Raw genomic sequence first — 16,738 nt, 5'->3', positions numbered from 1 at the left:
CCTCCCACCTGCCTCTTCCCCTCTCTGCCTGTTTTTCTACTTTCCGCCCGAGGCGATCCAGCCTCCCCTCGCGCTCCCCGTGCCTCTGCTGTGGAACAAGCCCTCTGCCCTGATTCCCTTCACTGGACGACACTCAGAAACGAAGCTCTGGGGCCAGGTGCACATGTCACCGCCCCCCCCCCCCCGAGAGAGCTGGCTGTGCGTGTGTGTGTGAGTCCACGCTGACCCAGTCTTGACCTCTGAACCTGTCTGTGTGTTGTTGAGTGTGCGCTCACGTGACACCTCCACTTGCAGCCCGGCACCGTGGGCTTGCTCTACCGCTCCTCCCTTTCCCACGCTCTCCTCCTCCCTCTGACTCCGGAACGCCAGACGCCCATTGTTTGCATTGCGTTCACTTATTCATTTGCCACTAGGAAGTTTACACAGCCCTGGACATAATCGCTGTCCATTGTCACCAGCTCCTGGCCCAGCAGAGGCTCTGTCACCTTACACAGGCAGTCTCCTGCATGGGCAGTCTCCCCTCCCCGCCAGGCTCCGACCAGTAAGCTGGGCTGCCCTCCCATGTAGCGGTCCCCTCACCCCCGGGCCTGCACTGTCCTCCTGCGGGACTCTTCTCCCCATACCACCCTGCCCGGGCTCTGATGTGCTGGCCGGGCTGCCCGTATCCACACTCTTCCCTCCCTGGGCAGCAGGCGAGTCAGGCTTGTTCATCACCTAATGCCTTACAGAGGGAACCCTTCTACGCTCTGCGTTTTCACGGCTCAGACTCGATCCTTGTTATCAAGGCGAAGGCCTAAGAGGGTGAAGCCATTGGGCCCAGGAGAACAGCCACCTGAGCGCTTTGTGTCTGTTCGTACACACACACATGTACACACACACACACGCACGCGCGTGCACACATACGTACACATACACACACACACACACACACACACACACACACACACACAGCAGGAAGGAGGAGGGAATCCATACTCAGGGACCCTCAGAGCAAAGTTACCCTTATCTCGTCCTCCCAGGGGCTGCAGCAGGTGGGTGGAGCCTGTGGGCCCCGGGGCCCTGGCAGCTGCACCGGCTCCCTCGGCCTTGGCACGTGCACTCGAAAGAGGACAGCTTGACGGCACGGTTGCTTCCATGGAGATGCTTCTGAAAAGCTGCAACAGCCGACCGTGTGGGTCTGGGCGTGTAGGTGTGGAGACACAAATAACAACATGGGCCCAGGATCCCTGCTCCCCAGATCCATGCTCCTCTCCCTCCACCTCCATGCAGCGCCTCGTGATGGAGTCCCTCACGTGTAGACACACACCCACAGGACGCCACCTGCAGCAGACGCGCTGCCTTCACGTGGCTTCTTCCACACGCAGCCCCCGGCACTCAGTCACGCTTCGTCGGTTTAAGCACTAACGACTATCATTTCCTCTCCTTCTGACGAGGAGTCTAGTGGGCTGCTGAGATGCTTCAGAAGTCGATGCGTCTGTGACAGCTGACACTGGAGTGCAGAGACTGATAGAAGTTTTATAATTCTAGAAACTAGAAATTACAACCCGTTTACTTCTTAGAAAACGAAAGGGATAAAACACACCCCTCCTTTCTCTTTCAGGATAAGGGTCATGGGGCCAGCCCTGTGATGCAGCTTTATGCCCTGTGCAGATAGGGCCAGATCCCACATGGCCAACGACAGTTCGAATCCCAGCCTCGGCAGCTTGAAAACCATATTGGGGGTGTGCATGCATGTTTGCCCAAAATCCTAATGGGATGCAAAACCAGAGGGAAAAGGACTGTGGTGTGACCACGCCCCATGGGGCATGCTTTCTCTCTTTATCGCTGGAGAGCGCCTTTCAGCAATTAAAAATAATAAGTAGTAAGTGTCCCAAATGGAAGAGACCTTAGGACATGGACAGAGGGACCCCACAACTTCACAGCAGGGAGGAGTCTTTTTCTTTTTTCTTTTTTTCTTTTTTTTTGAGAGGTTTTTACTAGAGGGCATGTGCGCTTGCCAGACAGAGAGACAGAGAGACAGAAAGTGAGAAATCACTCCCCAGGGGGGATGGCCATGCCACAATCCCTTCTCCTCCATTCTCCTCTCGGGGTCTTAGGCATGCACGCACATGTGCCTGGCGTGAGTTTAAGCCACCAGGTCTGGGATTCGAACCGCGGTCGACTACAGGGGAGTGGCGACATAGCCATTACCCATTATGCCAACTGCTGGTCCCTATAGCAGGGAGGACTCTTGAATCACTTCATCTTCTGAGGCTCCGCTAGGTCTGCAGAGAAGACCTGCAGCTCACAGCATTACTAGGGATTAGACGTCACACAGGTGAAGTGCCTGAAACGGCCTCGCGTGCAGTCCGTGCCCCAGAGGTGTTAGCCGTTCCGGGTTTACCGTCCTACATCTCTGTAATTGCTGGCGGCACACCCCCAGCCTTTTATAGATGATGCTCGAGCCCACCTGTGCATTCCTCCGTGCCACACCGCCTTCCAGTCCTGGAGGAGTCTCCTGATGGGGCACTGGGGTGTTAGAACTGCTTCCTTCCCCTGAGGAGGGCCCTGGCACCCTGAACCTTCCTGGTGTTGCCTCTTTCCTTTGGGCCCTGTGGAGTGGGACAACTCCCTCTGCCACGTCTCTGAGGTCACACCCCGTTCCTCTCCCTTTTGCTCAGTTTGAGCAACCTTCTCCTCTAGCCATGCTTCGGCGTCGCTCCCCCTCCCTCAGAGTCAGACTCAGAAGCAAACACGGCCAGTCAGCTGGGGTCCAGGGCTGGGCCGCTGACCTGCGGCTCCCGTTCCTGTTAGCAGCTGAGCCGAGCTGTCCACAGTCACGTGCTAACACCAAACTCTATCAGAACCCATGTCTGGCTGGTGGATGTTTCACATCCAAACTGATAGCCCAGCACTAGGTTCTGTCCTTCATCACAAACCATGAAGACTGGCAGTCATCGCTCTCGGGGTCGTCGTCGCTACTGGCCGTGTGTTACCTACTCACTCAACGGGTGGCCCATAGTGAGAGTGGGAACTCCCGCAAGCTGGCCTGCACTCGGCTCTTACTCAGCTCCTTGGACTACAGTCATGTAGCCAGGTGTGAATCCCCACCACTATTTGTCATCTTTTCCGTCAGGATGCCACAGAGGGAAGGCCTTGTCAGAGACCTTGTCGAAGTCCCTACATGGTATGGCTGCAAGCACTAGTCCCGGTCCATGCCCAGCTCTGTCAGGGTCTGTCTGTGATCTGACTTTATGCGCCTTGGTTCCCTCCATGAAATGGGTATAGCAGTGACTCATCCCTGATGGGCTCCTTTGGCGATTACGTGGTTACTCTGCATGCCCTACACAGTTACTCTGAGCTATTCTGGAGCAGGCTCCTCTTAAGCTCCTTACTAGATCCCAGGAGCTGATTGGTACATTTTCAGTAATGGGCCTCAATGTGGAATGGGCGTCATCCCTTTGGTGGCTTGAAATTGGCCATGAGGGAAGTATTTACACCACAGTAATGAGCAGGTGCTACAAATCAGGGCTCCGAGCCCTGAGAGCCACTCGCATCCACAGTATTCCCTGTTGCGTATGTATCCACTGCTGGGTATAAAACAAGACACTACCCAGCAGGCAGTAAGTAGCCAGGAAGTGTTAATGATTGTTACTGTTATTTCATTTATTGACTTGACTAATAAGCTGTCAAAGGAAGAAATGAGGTTAACCATATATCATTGATTTTAATGAACCTGTACTTGTAGCTCCTGGCAATTGCTACGTCTTTTCCTAATGGTTCATGAAACAACCTATGAATAATCTTAGAAGTGAGTTTCACTTGTTCATTCTTTCAAGCATTGTTGTACCCCACATGAGGTGCCAGGTATAGGGGAGTCAGCAGTGTGACCAGGGCAGATAAAATCTTCGCTCTCATGAAACTTACAGTCTCACAAAGAAAACGGATATAAACATAAGTGAACCAACAAAATCACAATGTAATTACAAGTTGCAGAGGTGCTTAGACAGCAACGGGTGGAGTAACTGAACAAACCTGGGATGCACTTCGATCACCGGCCACCGAGGCGCGCTAGGCTAGCACTGCCTCTCCAGGGCCAGCCTGTGCACATGTCTCTTCTCACCCTGCCCGAGAGACAGGGCCTCCTCAGCTAGAAATCCACCATGGCAGGAGTATTTGTAACACAGGCAGCAGGCTACAGATCAGGGGTTTTATTTGTTTATGGTCTTGGCAGAGCTGGTCATTGAGCATTTACCGACAGAATGCTGGTAGTGAGGACACTTTAGCGGGGAGAGGGTATTTGTCTCCGTTTGTTACTGCATTGCTAACAGTAACACCTAGGACCGGGAAATTTACAAAGAGATAGAGGTTTATGATGTACAACTGGTGGCTGCAAAGCCCAAAGGCGTGGCCGAGCGGCAGGAGGTAGGACTCTGCGCAGGCAGGACACGGTTGAAGCCACGTGTCTCTGCCCGCATCGTCTCCTCTCCTACAAACCACAGACCTCGGTCATGGGGCCCACCCTGATGACATCGCCACACTCCAATTCCCCACCTGATACACCAGGAAGGACTAGTTTCACTCAACACCTTTACAATGCAACTAAGTCTCCACACACAAACTTTTGGGGACATCCAATCACTGCCCACTAAAACCAAACACCAAACCTCCAGAGGACACGTCATTCTCTCAGCTGTATCAGCGTGGAAGCAGAGGCCTGAAAGATGGCCATGCCAGGGGGCGGGCGAGTGCGTCAGGCAGGACGGTCTGTACAAACCCCCCGAGGTGGGAGGCACTTCCTGTCTGTTCCATGTAAGCTTCTGCTGTAGTTAGTGAGCATGGATCTGGAATGATTTTCTGGATACCTGAGTCTAGGAGGAGCTTCATTGCCACAAGTCAGCCGCTCTCTCCAGCATCAGCTCTTTCTCAGCTCAAGCCCTGCCACGTGGCTGCACCTGTGACGGCCTGCCTTTGGCCATTGTGTCAGGTGTTTGCAGGCTGGACTACGCAAGAGGTTCTGCGTGGGGGTGATGATTTGGGGTGGGGAAGAGTCTTGGCGTGGTGTGAGCTAAGCGATCGTTATTCTCACCAGCACCTAAGTGAGCACAGATGCTAGGCAGGGTCTCTGGCCATGCGAGGGCTTTGGAGTCCCAACTGAGCAGGCTGGGTCCTGAACCTTCAAGGAAGCCAGAACAGGCCGGGACATGGAACCGGGCAGATTATGCATTGGGACAAGGCAGAGCCTGACATCCATGTTCACGTGTGAGTGGGGGGGTTGGCAGGGAGAGGGGCTGCGCGTGGCTGTTCTAGCACAGTGTGAGCACGTGGCACCCAGGGCTCACCTACAGCACTCCAGGAATGGGGCTCCATATGCTGCAGTTATCGAGGGTGAGGACATGGACGTTCCTTTTCTCCCGTCACCACTGGCCCCAAGATGAGCTGAGTCTGCCCTCGTAAGAGGTTTGTCTGGGCCTGGAGAAGACAAGGGCAGGGAGCCAGGGCAGTGGCCGCCCTCGGGGAAGGCCGGAGAGTCTGGTCCCACCCTGACACCTCTGCCTCTCCTGGCCCTACCAGCAGTCTGGCCAGCCTTCTCCAGCGTTGGGGACGGGCGGATCCTTCTCCAGTGTTTCCCACAACAGCCTGGGCAGTGGCTGGGTGTCCACAGCAGGCAGACGTGTGGTTGGCTCAGGTGTCATTACTACCGTGGCCAGGTACAGGGGAGGACCCTCGGGGAGCCAGGGTGACCTGCGCACGGTTCTACAGCAGGCTTGGCTAGGGCTCTGCGATGCAACTTCTCCACACTCCAGTTCCCTCCCTAGGAGGGTCACAGAGATTATTAATACAGGGGACAGCATTCTGCAAGCTGCTGTTCAGAGGCTAGTTTTTTTTTTTTTTTTGCTGTTGTAATTAGGACAAATTTGAGCTTTCCTTTCCTTTTCTTCTTCTTCTTTTTTTTTTTCTGTCTCTTAACCCAGTGCTCTTTTTCTGAAATTGCTTACTAGCCCACCCGTTCCTTCAGTGACACTTTTGCATGTTGGTGAGGCGTCAAGTGCTTCGTTAGGTCCCAGAAACAGCAAGCTAACGTAGACACCTAAGAGAAGAAATTCTTAGGCTGGGGGTGACTTAGGCAGGTGGATCTGGCGTGGGGGTCACCAAAACAGATGTGTACGTGAAGTGTCCGGGAAGAAGCGAGGGGCAAGTGAGGGGCTTTGCTATGGTGGCAGTGGCATCGGAGGCCTTTATGGCTCGTATGTGCTCCCTGTCCCCACACATGTGCCCCTCGTGGCCATTTTTCCAAGGGACAGCGTCTGCTCTCAGACATAGTCACAGTGAGCAATCTACAATGGGGAGATCCCTAACTTCAGATCCTTTGGGTCAGCTGATCCTGATGGATGGTCTAAAGTTTCAAATGAGGTTGGACTGGTCACATATGTAAAAAAAAAAAAAAAAAAAAAGGCCAAGCACCCAGGCCCGCGGGTCGTGTGGTGGTTAAGGCACTGGACTCTCAGATAGCCGGCCTTGGTTCGAGTCCTGGACCTGGCAGCTTGAAAATCACACTGGGCACGTGTGTGTGTGCATGCCCAAAATCCCAGGAGGAGAATGGAGAAGGGACTGCAGGTGTGGCCATCCTTCCTAAGGGTGATTTCTCACCTTCCATCTCTCTGGCTAGTGCACATGCCCTATGGCAAAAACCTTAAATAAATAAATAAAGCCACACAATGACCATAAATCAGAATGACTAGATTTTTGTGATAACTATTCGAATCAAAAAGAAAAAATCCCCCCAAAACAGCCAAAAAAAAAAAAAAAAAAAATCCGGGCATCTAATCTGCAAACGTGAAGCTACAAGAGAAATTTTCCCAATTTGAAGTTTATTGCTCCCCGTGGTACATTTAGTTATGATTAATCATTCTAAAATTTACGAGCCAGGGTCCTGTCACAGCCAGTCGAACACACTTTCCATCATCCTCATGGCATAAAAATAGCTGCAGAGGGTGACCTCAATGCGACCTTGAGCTGAGGCTGTTTTGCTGGGGTGGGTCCAGAGTGGGCACAGGCTCTGCAGCCTGCAGCTGCTCAGAACCTAATGTCAGGGCCGAGACCCCCTGCAAACCTTGGCACAGAGAAAGGGGGACCGAACTTGCATGCCCACTCCCTCCTAGGAGCCAGCCCTAATGCCATTTGTTGTTCAATAGCTCCTAATGAATTGGCATAAACCATGAGAGGTAGCATTGTGCAGATTGGCAAATTGAACCTGGGCGTTTAAGTGGTTGCTCGTGGTGACTATAGGCAGCAGGCGGAGTAACCCTGGTGGTTCAGCTGGGCGGTTGTGCTGGGGTCCATAAAAACAACGCAGCCTCTTTAAAGAAAATAAATAAATAAATGCATGCAGTCTCCAGGAACTGTTGCAAAGTGGCCACCCTGGCCATCCCGGGCACTTCCCCTTTACTGATGCCAGCTGTCCCCACAGATAAATCTCACGGGTGCCCTTACCCAGAGCAAGCGCTCAATACGTGTTTGAAGAATCTCAGTGCTTTGGCACTGCCAGGACATTCAGATTCAAGCTCCCTGCTTTGTCCCTCAAGGAAACCGAGGTCCTGAAGGAGAGGGGCTACTGGATCCAGGTTACTTGTCACCTGGAACAAGAGCTTGTGTCGCTGCCTCCAGGAACCCTGTACAAAGTTGTGCCGGCTGGACACTGCACAAAAGCACCTGGCACAGGGACGAACCAGGTCTGGGGCCCGGCCCACAGGAGCCCGAAGAGAGGGGTGTCTTTTTCCTTTCACAAAGGGCCCGTCACTCACCAGGCCAAGCGTGGGGTCACATCTGCTCCAAGAAGTGGGTGCACTTCAATGATGCAGAAGGAGGGATGTTAAGTGAACAGATCCAGACTGTCTAGCATTTTCTAGGGCGAACTGAATCCTTTCTGTAAGCAGAACTGTGCGCTTTTTAGGCTCTGTGACCACTTGTCTGTCTGTCATCTCCTGCGCCATGCAGCAGCTGTCTCCCATCCATCCATCACCTACCCGTTGTCTAGCCATCTAGCCATCTATCTGCCATCTATCTTCTACCTACTGCTTACCCGTCAGTCCTCTGTGTGCTCATTAGCTGTCATCTACCTACCCTCCTGTTATCTGTTATCAGTCTCTCTCCTGTTTTAACCCAAATGATCAGGATATAACAGCTAATGGCCAAGAGGGCTAGGGCAGAGGACGGGGGCAGTATTTCCTCACTGCGAGCATTTACTCACCCCAGGGGACCCGGGAGCATTCTGTACACGCCTGTTCGTCAGACGAGGCTCTACGTTCTTATCCACGTTTTTCGGCTCTCCTAATGGGGTCCTGTCCACAGAATCGGCAGGAATGGAGCCATGTCCTAAACACCCAAGGTGAAAGGCTTTGGGCCCCAGAGGCGGAGAAAATATCACCCTGGCTGCAGGACAGCCAGGCTTTGCATGCAAATGATTAGGCGGGTGGGTCAGACATGCATTTGTCTGTTCTCTGTTTTCTTTTTCTTGCTTTCTTTTTTTTTTTTTTTTTAAGAGATATTTTTGCTATAAGGCACTTGCATTCTCGAGAGACAGAGAGAAAGTGAGAAATCACCCACCAGTATGGACGGCCATATTACAATCTCTTCCCCTCCGTTCTTCTGTTGGGATTTTGAGCATGCATGCACACACACCCAGCATGAGTTTCAAGCCTCTGGGTCCAGGACTCGAACCATGCTTAGCCATGTGGGTGTCCAGCACCTCAACCACCATGCCACTCACTGGCCCCTGTCTGTTCTCTTTCAGAATAAGAAATAAGTCAGGCCACTGCATTTGCATTTTCAGAAGTCCTTTATGATGCCTCCTTGTGAATTCTCTGGGTGTAGATGTACCCCAGGCCCTGTTTTCAGTTGAGTTCCTGCGCTGTGGCCGCAGAGTCCCAAGAAACAGGTTTACCACCTTCTCTTCCACCACCTCCAAGCCTTTTGGGAAGACCAGCCCTTCCTGCTTTTCCTTCTGGTTAGGGGCTCCTGGGTACTGACCAGGAGGGGCACGAGCCCGAGCCTCACTGGAGAGATCAGGGCCAGTGTATGTGTGCGGTGTCGGGCTCCTCAGGCAGGAGGCTGCGTCTGACTAGCCCCTGATTAAACACAGGGGTGGAGAGTATAGGGGCGGCTGCTAAGGGGCACCCGCAGCCTGCACGACTCTGTGAATGTGTGCCCTGTGGCATCCAGGGGCTGTCAGTCCCAGTTCATTTTCATGAAACGCAGGTCAAGACAAATGTGGGGTGTTTTTGTTTGTTTTACTCCTCAGTACAAGTCATCGTTCAATTTTCCCAGCAGAACCCAGGCACCGCGTGAACTTTCAGAGGGTGCCGCAGAATGAGAGTTAGAGCATGCGTGTGTGTAACCTTCGAGAGGAAATGTCCGGAAGGAGCCAGCCAGCCCAGGTATCAGCCTGTCAGTTTAGCAGCGGTGCCTAAGACAGATTTTGCTCTGATCTTTACAACAATGAATGCAAAAAGCGACTCCAAGATGATGTGTGTGTCTGTGTGGACTGATCAGAAACCCAGCTGAGAAGTTTGTCCTGCCGCAGTGAGACCCGAAGGTCTCGCAAGTGCCTCAGGAACAGTCCACTTAGCCCAGGGACTCGGTCCCCAGTGCTCCCTCCTTCCCCTCCCCTACTTCAGTCCACAAGGAGGAATATACCCAAGGATGTCTGCTTCCTGCCGGGCCTCAGCGATGGGCCTGGCCCCATCAGCCCCACACCCTCCACGGAGGCGCTCCTTACCCCGGCGCTCCGGGGAACCGAGGAACTGGCATCCGGTTAGGTCAGGTGCCTCGTGGAAAGCCCTGTAGCTTACTGCTAGGAGATCTGTGAGCTCAGGAAAGCTGAGCTGCTTTGTAGTAAATACTAGTGCTTCAGGTTCAGACCCCTAAGCTTACAGACCCTGCCTGAGACATGCATCAAAGCCACAGGCACAAGGAAAGGGGGAAGAGAGAAGTTTTTCATAGAAAGGGAAGGGTTTTATAAAGAATTATTTTATTAAATTTATTTATTTATTTTAATTTGATTAGAGAGGGATGGGGGGTGGAGGGAGAAGTAAGAAAGAAAGCCACCAGGTTTGGGACTCGAACCACAGTGCCCTTAACCACCACACCATCTGCTGGCCTGCGAAAAGTGGAGGTTTTTAAAATATAACACAGGTAGCTCCATACCAGAAAGGCGTGCGAGTGGGCAGCTGTCTGAGGACAGCTGTGCTGGGAGTGGGGTTGCGTGTTACTTTTATCGCAGGGCCTTGTGACGGGTGAGGCAGGGAGGTCGGTCACTGCAGCCCGCGCCTCTGTCTGAATTCGCGGGCTCGCACCTGCTCTTGCACACAGGGCCTCCCGATGTGCCCTCAGGTAGGAAGCCTGACTGCCCGGTCACGCATGCCCAGTGTGGACTGCGAAGGTGTGAGCATCCCACAGGAACGATTCTGCTCACCTCGACTCAGGGCCCCAGGGGGAGTAGGGTGCTGCCCACACTGCCCAGTCCATTCCCGTGTGCACTTGTGGGGCAGCAGGAGGGGAAAACAAAAGTAGATGCCCCTTCTTCTCTTGGCGCCAGGGGTCTAGCTGCATTCCTGGGGGCAGTGACCGATGTCAGGTTGTCCCCTGTGTTGGTACATGGGGACCCCCTGGCCGTATCTACCTGGGGCAGGTCCAAGATGTCAGCCCAGCATTCACTGCAGAGCCCGGTGCGCCTCCCTGGCAAACACTGGCAGGGCACCCTGGCTGCTGAGCCCGGCTGCCAGGGTGGGAGCAGTAGGGGGCACCGCCGTTGCTCTGGGATTGGCTTATCCTGTGCATTTAGTAGGGTGGGCCCCTGACGGGAGTGCTGAGCCGTATCATAGCAGACCCTGCTTCTGCGCGGCTCCTGCGTCCCCTCCCTCGGTCTCAGGCTTGTGGTCGTGAGTGACAACGAGGCGAGCAGTGTGCTTACGGCGCAGGGCTGTGGAGGGTCCCGGGACAGGGCCTGGCACGTGAGCACTGCTTGGCACGTGGCAGAGGGCGCACACACATGGGGGCATCGGGACCCAACACCGTTTTCGCATAGAAGACACGGAAACACCCGTCATGACTTTCCTGACGACCTAGCAGTTTCCCGTTGTCAATATCCGCGAGCCGGGCGAAGGGCGAGGAGGGCACCTCAACGAGGTGGAGTCAGGACGGACCGGGCTACACCCTGGCGATCTGGCCCTGAGGCAGGGTGCTCGCGTTCCCCGGCGGGGCCCCTGCAGTGTGGCCTTGGGGTTCTTTCCCCAGTCATCACCATATTTAAGGGGAAGGTGGAGGAGGTGGAGCTGCCGGTGGAGAAGGTGGACATCATCGTCAGCGAGTGGATGGGCTACTGCCTGTTCTACGAGTCCATGCTCAACACCGTCATCTTTGCCAGGGACAAGTGGCTGGTGAGTGCCCGCGTGCCGTCCCCCCCGGTCTGCCAGCTGCCTGCCACGCTGCCCACGGCCTGCAGCCTCGGGAGACTGGGGGACTTCAGAGAGGACTGGGGCCAGAAGGCCACCTCTCTCAGGCCCTTTCCTTAAAGCAGACCTGCCTCGTAGGCACAACGACCATGCCCCGGCCGTCGGCAGGTACTTCCGAACTCTGCCGGGCCCTCTTTCGCTCCAGTGGACACCCGCTCCCTCTTGCCATCTGGGCAACAAGTCCTAAGACTCACGTGGCTGCTGTCAGCTTGGCTCCTCGGGGCTGAGAGGGCGTAGCGCTTCACGGCTTGTCAGACCCAGCTTAGCCCCACCTCACTTGTTCCCTGATTCCACCTGGGTTCCTTGAATGCTCCTTCTTCCAAAATAAGAAGCGTGCATTCCTGTCCTAGCCCTAACCCAGACATGCCACGAAGGCCGCGTGAGAAATGCTGGCGCGGGGCGCTTGCCTGGTGACTTTATGTGCAGTTCAAAATGTGATGTCTTTGTCAGGTGAATAGATTACGACACCCATTTCCCACACTTCATCAACAGAAACCTGGAGGGCTTATGTTTCCAGACCGGGCGGCTTTGTACGTGGTAGCAATTGAAGACAGGCAGTACAAGGACTTCAAAATCCACTGTAAGTCGCTTTTTCTTCTCTGTCGGGCTTCCGTGGCAGACTTGGGGTGAGAGCCTCCCCGGTGGGAGGAGGAGGGCGGACAGGTGCCGTCCCTGTGGGAGCGTACCCGTGAGCCTTTATGGACTCGTGTCTAATGTTTGTCTCTAGTCCCAAGGGTGGCGGGTCCTCCGAGAGAAACGAAGCAACACGGCTGGTGGGGGATGGCTACCGCGGGGTGAGAGAAGAACGCAGGGTGAGCACAGAGGGGGCAAAGCAGGAGCTGACATTTGCTGAGAACAGCAGGGCGGGCCGGAAGCCTGTCCATGTCGAGTTATTCCAAAAGTCCACCTGGGGGGACCAGCAGTTAGCATAATGGCTATGTCGCTGGACTCCCACGTAGTTGACCGTGGTTCGAGTCCCAGACCCAGTGGCTTAAACTCACGCCGGGCGCATGTGCGTGCGTGCCCAAGATCCTGAGGGGAGAATGGAGGAGAAGGGATTGTGGTGTGGCCATCCCCCCTGGGGGGTGATTTCTCGCTTTCTGTCTCTCTGTGTCTCTCTGTCTTTCTGGTGAGCACATGCGCCCTATAGCAAAAAAAAAGAAAAAAAAAAGTCTCTCCAAAAAAACACAACAAAATAAAAAGTCCACCTGGGGAGACAGAAATGGCAGGTCTCTGGCCAGGACAATCGTTTTGAATCCTGCCTTCACACCATTCAAACGAATCAGGAGACTATCGACTCGCCTTCACATGAAGTAAATTACGTGTTCTTCGCTGAGGTCCTCCTGGGAAATGCAGGGTAAAGGGGGTGGGTAGAGACTTTGCTTTGAGTAATCAAACAACCATGTGTGTGTGTGTGTGTGTGTGTGTGCGTGTGCCATGCATGTAGGCAGGGGTCCTGATCTCAATGTGTATTCATAATGACGTATCAGCTAAAAACTGCAGCTTCTTAGAAAAAACATAAAACCAAAACCCAAAGAAACCCCCTCCAGTTTGTACGTGGTCTAAAATGGAGTATTTTACTCTATTTCCTAAAGGGTAACACTTCCCAGGGAGGCAGGTCCTCAGTGACATTACACTAACCGTGTTTTCCGAAAGTCAGACACAGCCATGTCTCCTGGACTGGACCCAAATGTGACAGAGGAGCAAAGAACCCTCAGAGCAAGCAAACAAGCAACAGAAGCAGGAGGCAGAAGGTCCCCCCTGTTCAGCAGTCAGCCAATCTGGGGTACCCACTGTCACAGGGTGGCAAGCCCTCTTTGGCAAGTGTCGCAGGCTGAACAGATGAGCTGCTGCACCCTGCCCTGCGAGGCTCAGGCTCCTCCGTGCAGCAAATGCTTGCCCCAGCGAGTCAAGCATTTGGCACCTCATTGCAGTTAGCAGCACAGAGGAGACCTCAATTGAACCGTGCTAGGGCTGTGTGTACGGGTGTGTGTGCTCACGCCCTTCTGTAAGTCAAAATGAAAACAGGGAGTTCAGAGCCGGGTTCAGGAGAAGACAGAAATGGGACAGCCGTGTGAGTCTCTGTGTCCTAGAAACCCTCCCTGATTGCTGTCTGCCTCTAGCCAATCAGATGCGATTTCTCATATTTGACCTCCGAGGGGAAGAAGCCCAACTCCAAAGAGAGCCAGGAGAGGGAGGCTGGCCGGGGTTAAACGCTTTGAAGTCTACCAGTCCTGGGTTTAAAGCCGGGGTTGCTGTTTCCTAACTGGGTAGCCTTGAGCAAATTAGCTAACTCGCTTGAGCCCTGGTTAAAGGGTACAATCATTAAATCCCATAGACTTACCATGAGGATTAAGTGAGATGACATTTATTAAAGATGTAATGGTCCGAAGCCACAGGGAACGAGACTGGATCTAGTTTCGGAACGTGACAGGAGCCCCTTCCGCCTGTGGCTCTGGAAAGCGAGCTCACGGCCCAGTCTTTTGGCCTCTAGTGGCTTTGAATCTAGGACAGATGTACTTGCACAGCGATTGCAGAAACGACCGAGCAGCGAGCACTGATCAAACACATGTATAAATAGGACATATTCTGCCCTCGAGCTGCGTTTTGGAGTTCTTGCTGTGTAATTGTACTGAGTAGTGTTCGGAGAACTTTCAGGTGTATTCTTTCTTCTCACAGCCGCTTAAATGTTTACTGAGCTCCAACCCTAGGCACAGCTCTTTAAGAAACCTTCTCGTGGTTTCCAAAACAAACACACCTTATTCTCTTCTCGCTTCCTCCCTCCCCCCAGACCTTCGGGGGCCTCTGGGAGCCTGCCAGGGCCAGAAGAGAGGGTGGGCCTGGGAGGAGCGGTGGGGGCAGGTGCTGCCACTGCGCCCCCTGCCACTCGAGTGCTAGCCCAGAAACTGGAGAGTGGGATTTATTCTTGATGTTCCCATTGCAACTTTCACGGCTGCTGGGAAGGAAAAAATAATAATCTAAAAGTCTCATAATTTTCTTGTGGGGTGCATGCTCTGGAGTCCCTGTCAAAAACCCAAATCGAATACTTACCATTTATTTAAAAGACTCATAAGTTTTCTATTTAAATATTTTTTTCTTTTTAGATGATTACTTTCTTATAATATTTTTGTTTATTAATTTTAATTATTAGTTATACATTTAATCGCTATATATCAGTTAGATTTTAAAGAGACTTTACCCAGCGTGACACACACTTCTTTTTGTTTTAAAGTAAAGGAAACAAACTCATTTCAAAATCTGTTTAAAATAAATGAAGTTTTTGTTTACTCTGAGTTTTAAGTCAAAAGTAAAGCAGGAAGGCTACTGGTTGCTAAGGGAACAATTGTAAGCAGATTTCAACGGGCTCAGCTAAGAGGGAAAAATTGGAAAGCAGAGGAGTAAGACACGCCTAGCCCCATTCAAAAAGTAAATTATTAGAGAAAAGTGTCCTTTTCTTTCTTCCTTTTTCCTTCCCCTCCTCATTCTTTTCCTTTCCTTTCTCAACCACATACAACACTAGAATACCAGTATAGGGGTCAGCAGGTGGCATGGTGGTTAAGGGCACTGGACTCCCCCATGGCCGACCATGGTTCGAGTCCTGGTGGCTTGCTTTCTCACTTTCCCTCTCTCTCTCTATCTCTCTCTCTCTGTCCCTCCTGGTCAAACTTAAATAAATAAATAAATAAATAAAGTGAAATAAAATCATTTAAAAAAGAATGCCAGGATGGGGGCTGGTAGGTAACATAGTGATTAAGGTGCTAGACTCTCACATGACTGACTGCAGTTTGAGTCCTGGACCTGGCAGCTTGTTTTCTCACATTCTCTGTCTCTCTGGTCAAATGAAATAATAATAATAATAGATTAAATTAAATTAAATATTTACTTAAAAAAAGAAAAGGAATACTAGGATTGGTGAAATGCAGAACCTGCTCTCAATTTGTTCAGCACCTACGAGAGAACACATTAAGGGAGGTAAATGACTGGTCTGTGTTAGGCTCATAGTACGCATTTTGTTGAATGAATGAATGAATGAACAAATGAAGGGATAAAAGTAAACCAACAGAGGAGTGTGCAAATTATAGTGTTTAACTCTGAGAGAGGAGCAGTCACGTAAAAATGTTTTCTACTACAGAGAATGATAGAGCCTCAAAGTGGAAGGAGATGTGCATATTCTATTCAATTTCATACCCAGCACATGAATCTCACCAATACAGGACTGCCTACTGAGAGTCAGAGGGGTGGGAACCAGCTTCCTGGCTGATGAGGACTGAAAGGGAGAGCCCATGTAAAGGCAGCCCCACCTACAGCTGCAGGGCTGAAAGGCCGGCCTTCGGCCTTCTCGTGGAGGGCTCAGTTGCCATCTACAGTTTTCTTTTGCATCTCCACCCCCAACATCCAAGGTTCCGCTCTGACTCTAGCCCATGTTATGCAAGGAACTGGCTTTGCTCCTGAGTGCCTGAACTGTATTAAAGTATTGTAAATACCCTCCCTTTGCCTGCAGGAGAAATGGCAAGTGGCATGTGGTGGCACTTCCTATTTTTTCCTGACCACATTCTGAGTCCCATTAACCCTAGCAAAGAATTTCAAATTGCTGGGACCAGGGTGCAAGGAAGATGTAGCATCAGCCCTCTCCAATAAAAAGTCAAACTTGTTCCCTTTAGTACTACAGAGTTCTTTTTCTCTGGCTGTCTTTGAGATTTTTCTCTTGGTTTGATTTTCAGCACTTTGACTCATGTATCAAACTGACTCATGTGTTTTCTTTGTATTTACCCTGCTTTGGGTTATATGCAATACTTGCATCTGTGGGTTGACTATGTCTTTAGCCAAGGACGATTTTCACCCATTATCTACAAATAATTTTTTTTTAATTTAAAAGAATTATTTAACTTTTCATTTATTATTATTTGTAAATTTAACCAGAGAGAGACAGAGAGAGAAAGGGAAAATGAGAAAGGAAACTGCCAGGTTCAGGACTCGAACCATGATTGGCCACGTGGAAGTCTAGCGCCTCAATCTCCACTCCACCTGCTGGCCCCAACAAATAATTTTATTTTACCTAATTCCCCTTCTCTTCTCTTTAGGAATTCTCATTACACATTTATTTTATTTTATTTTATTTTGAGAAGTTTTCGTTACAGGGCGCGTGCACTCGCCAGACAGACAGAAAGAGACAGAGAGACAGAAAGCGAGAAATCACCCCCCAGGGGGGATGGTCACGCCGCAATCCCTTCTCCATTCTCCTCTCA

The 16,738-nt window shown here is 51.8% G+C and overlaps 1 protein-coding gene across 4 annotated transcripts in view; it reads left to right on the top strand.

Annotated features, from left to right (window-relative positions):
- PRMT8 (protein arginine methyltransferase 8) overlaps window positions 1-16,738 on the top strand; it is a 111,857-nt gene that overhangs the window by 66,735 nt on the left and 28,384 nt on the right. For 3 of the 4 annotated variants that reach the window (XM_006172038.3, XM_006172039.3, XM_014585675.2), the window contains 2 exons: window positions 11,275-11,417; window positions 11,943-12,072. In XM_006172038.3, coding sequence (XP_006172100.1) covers window positions 11,275-11,417; window positions 11,943-12,072 — 273 coding nt within the window. The remainder of the gene's footprint in view (window positions 1-11,274; window positions 11,418-11,942; window positions 12,073-16,738) is intronic. The other variant, XM_006172042.1, reaches the window with a different exon arrangement.

This window comes from Tupaia chinensis, unplaced genomic scaffold, assembly GCF_000334495.1.
Source record: "Tupaia chinensis unplaced genomic scaffold, TupChi_1.0 Scaffold150288_1, whole genome shotgun sequence".
Classification (NCBI taxonomy): Eukaryota; Metazoa; Chordata; class Mammalia; order Scandentia; family Tupaiidae; genus Tupaia; species Tupaia belangeri.
This window is presented reverse-complemented; position numbering and strand designations above follow the sequence as displayed.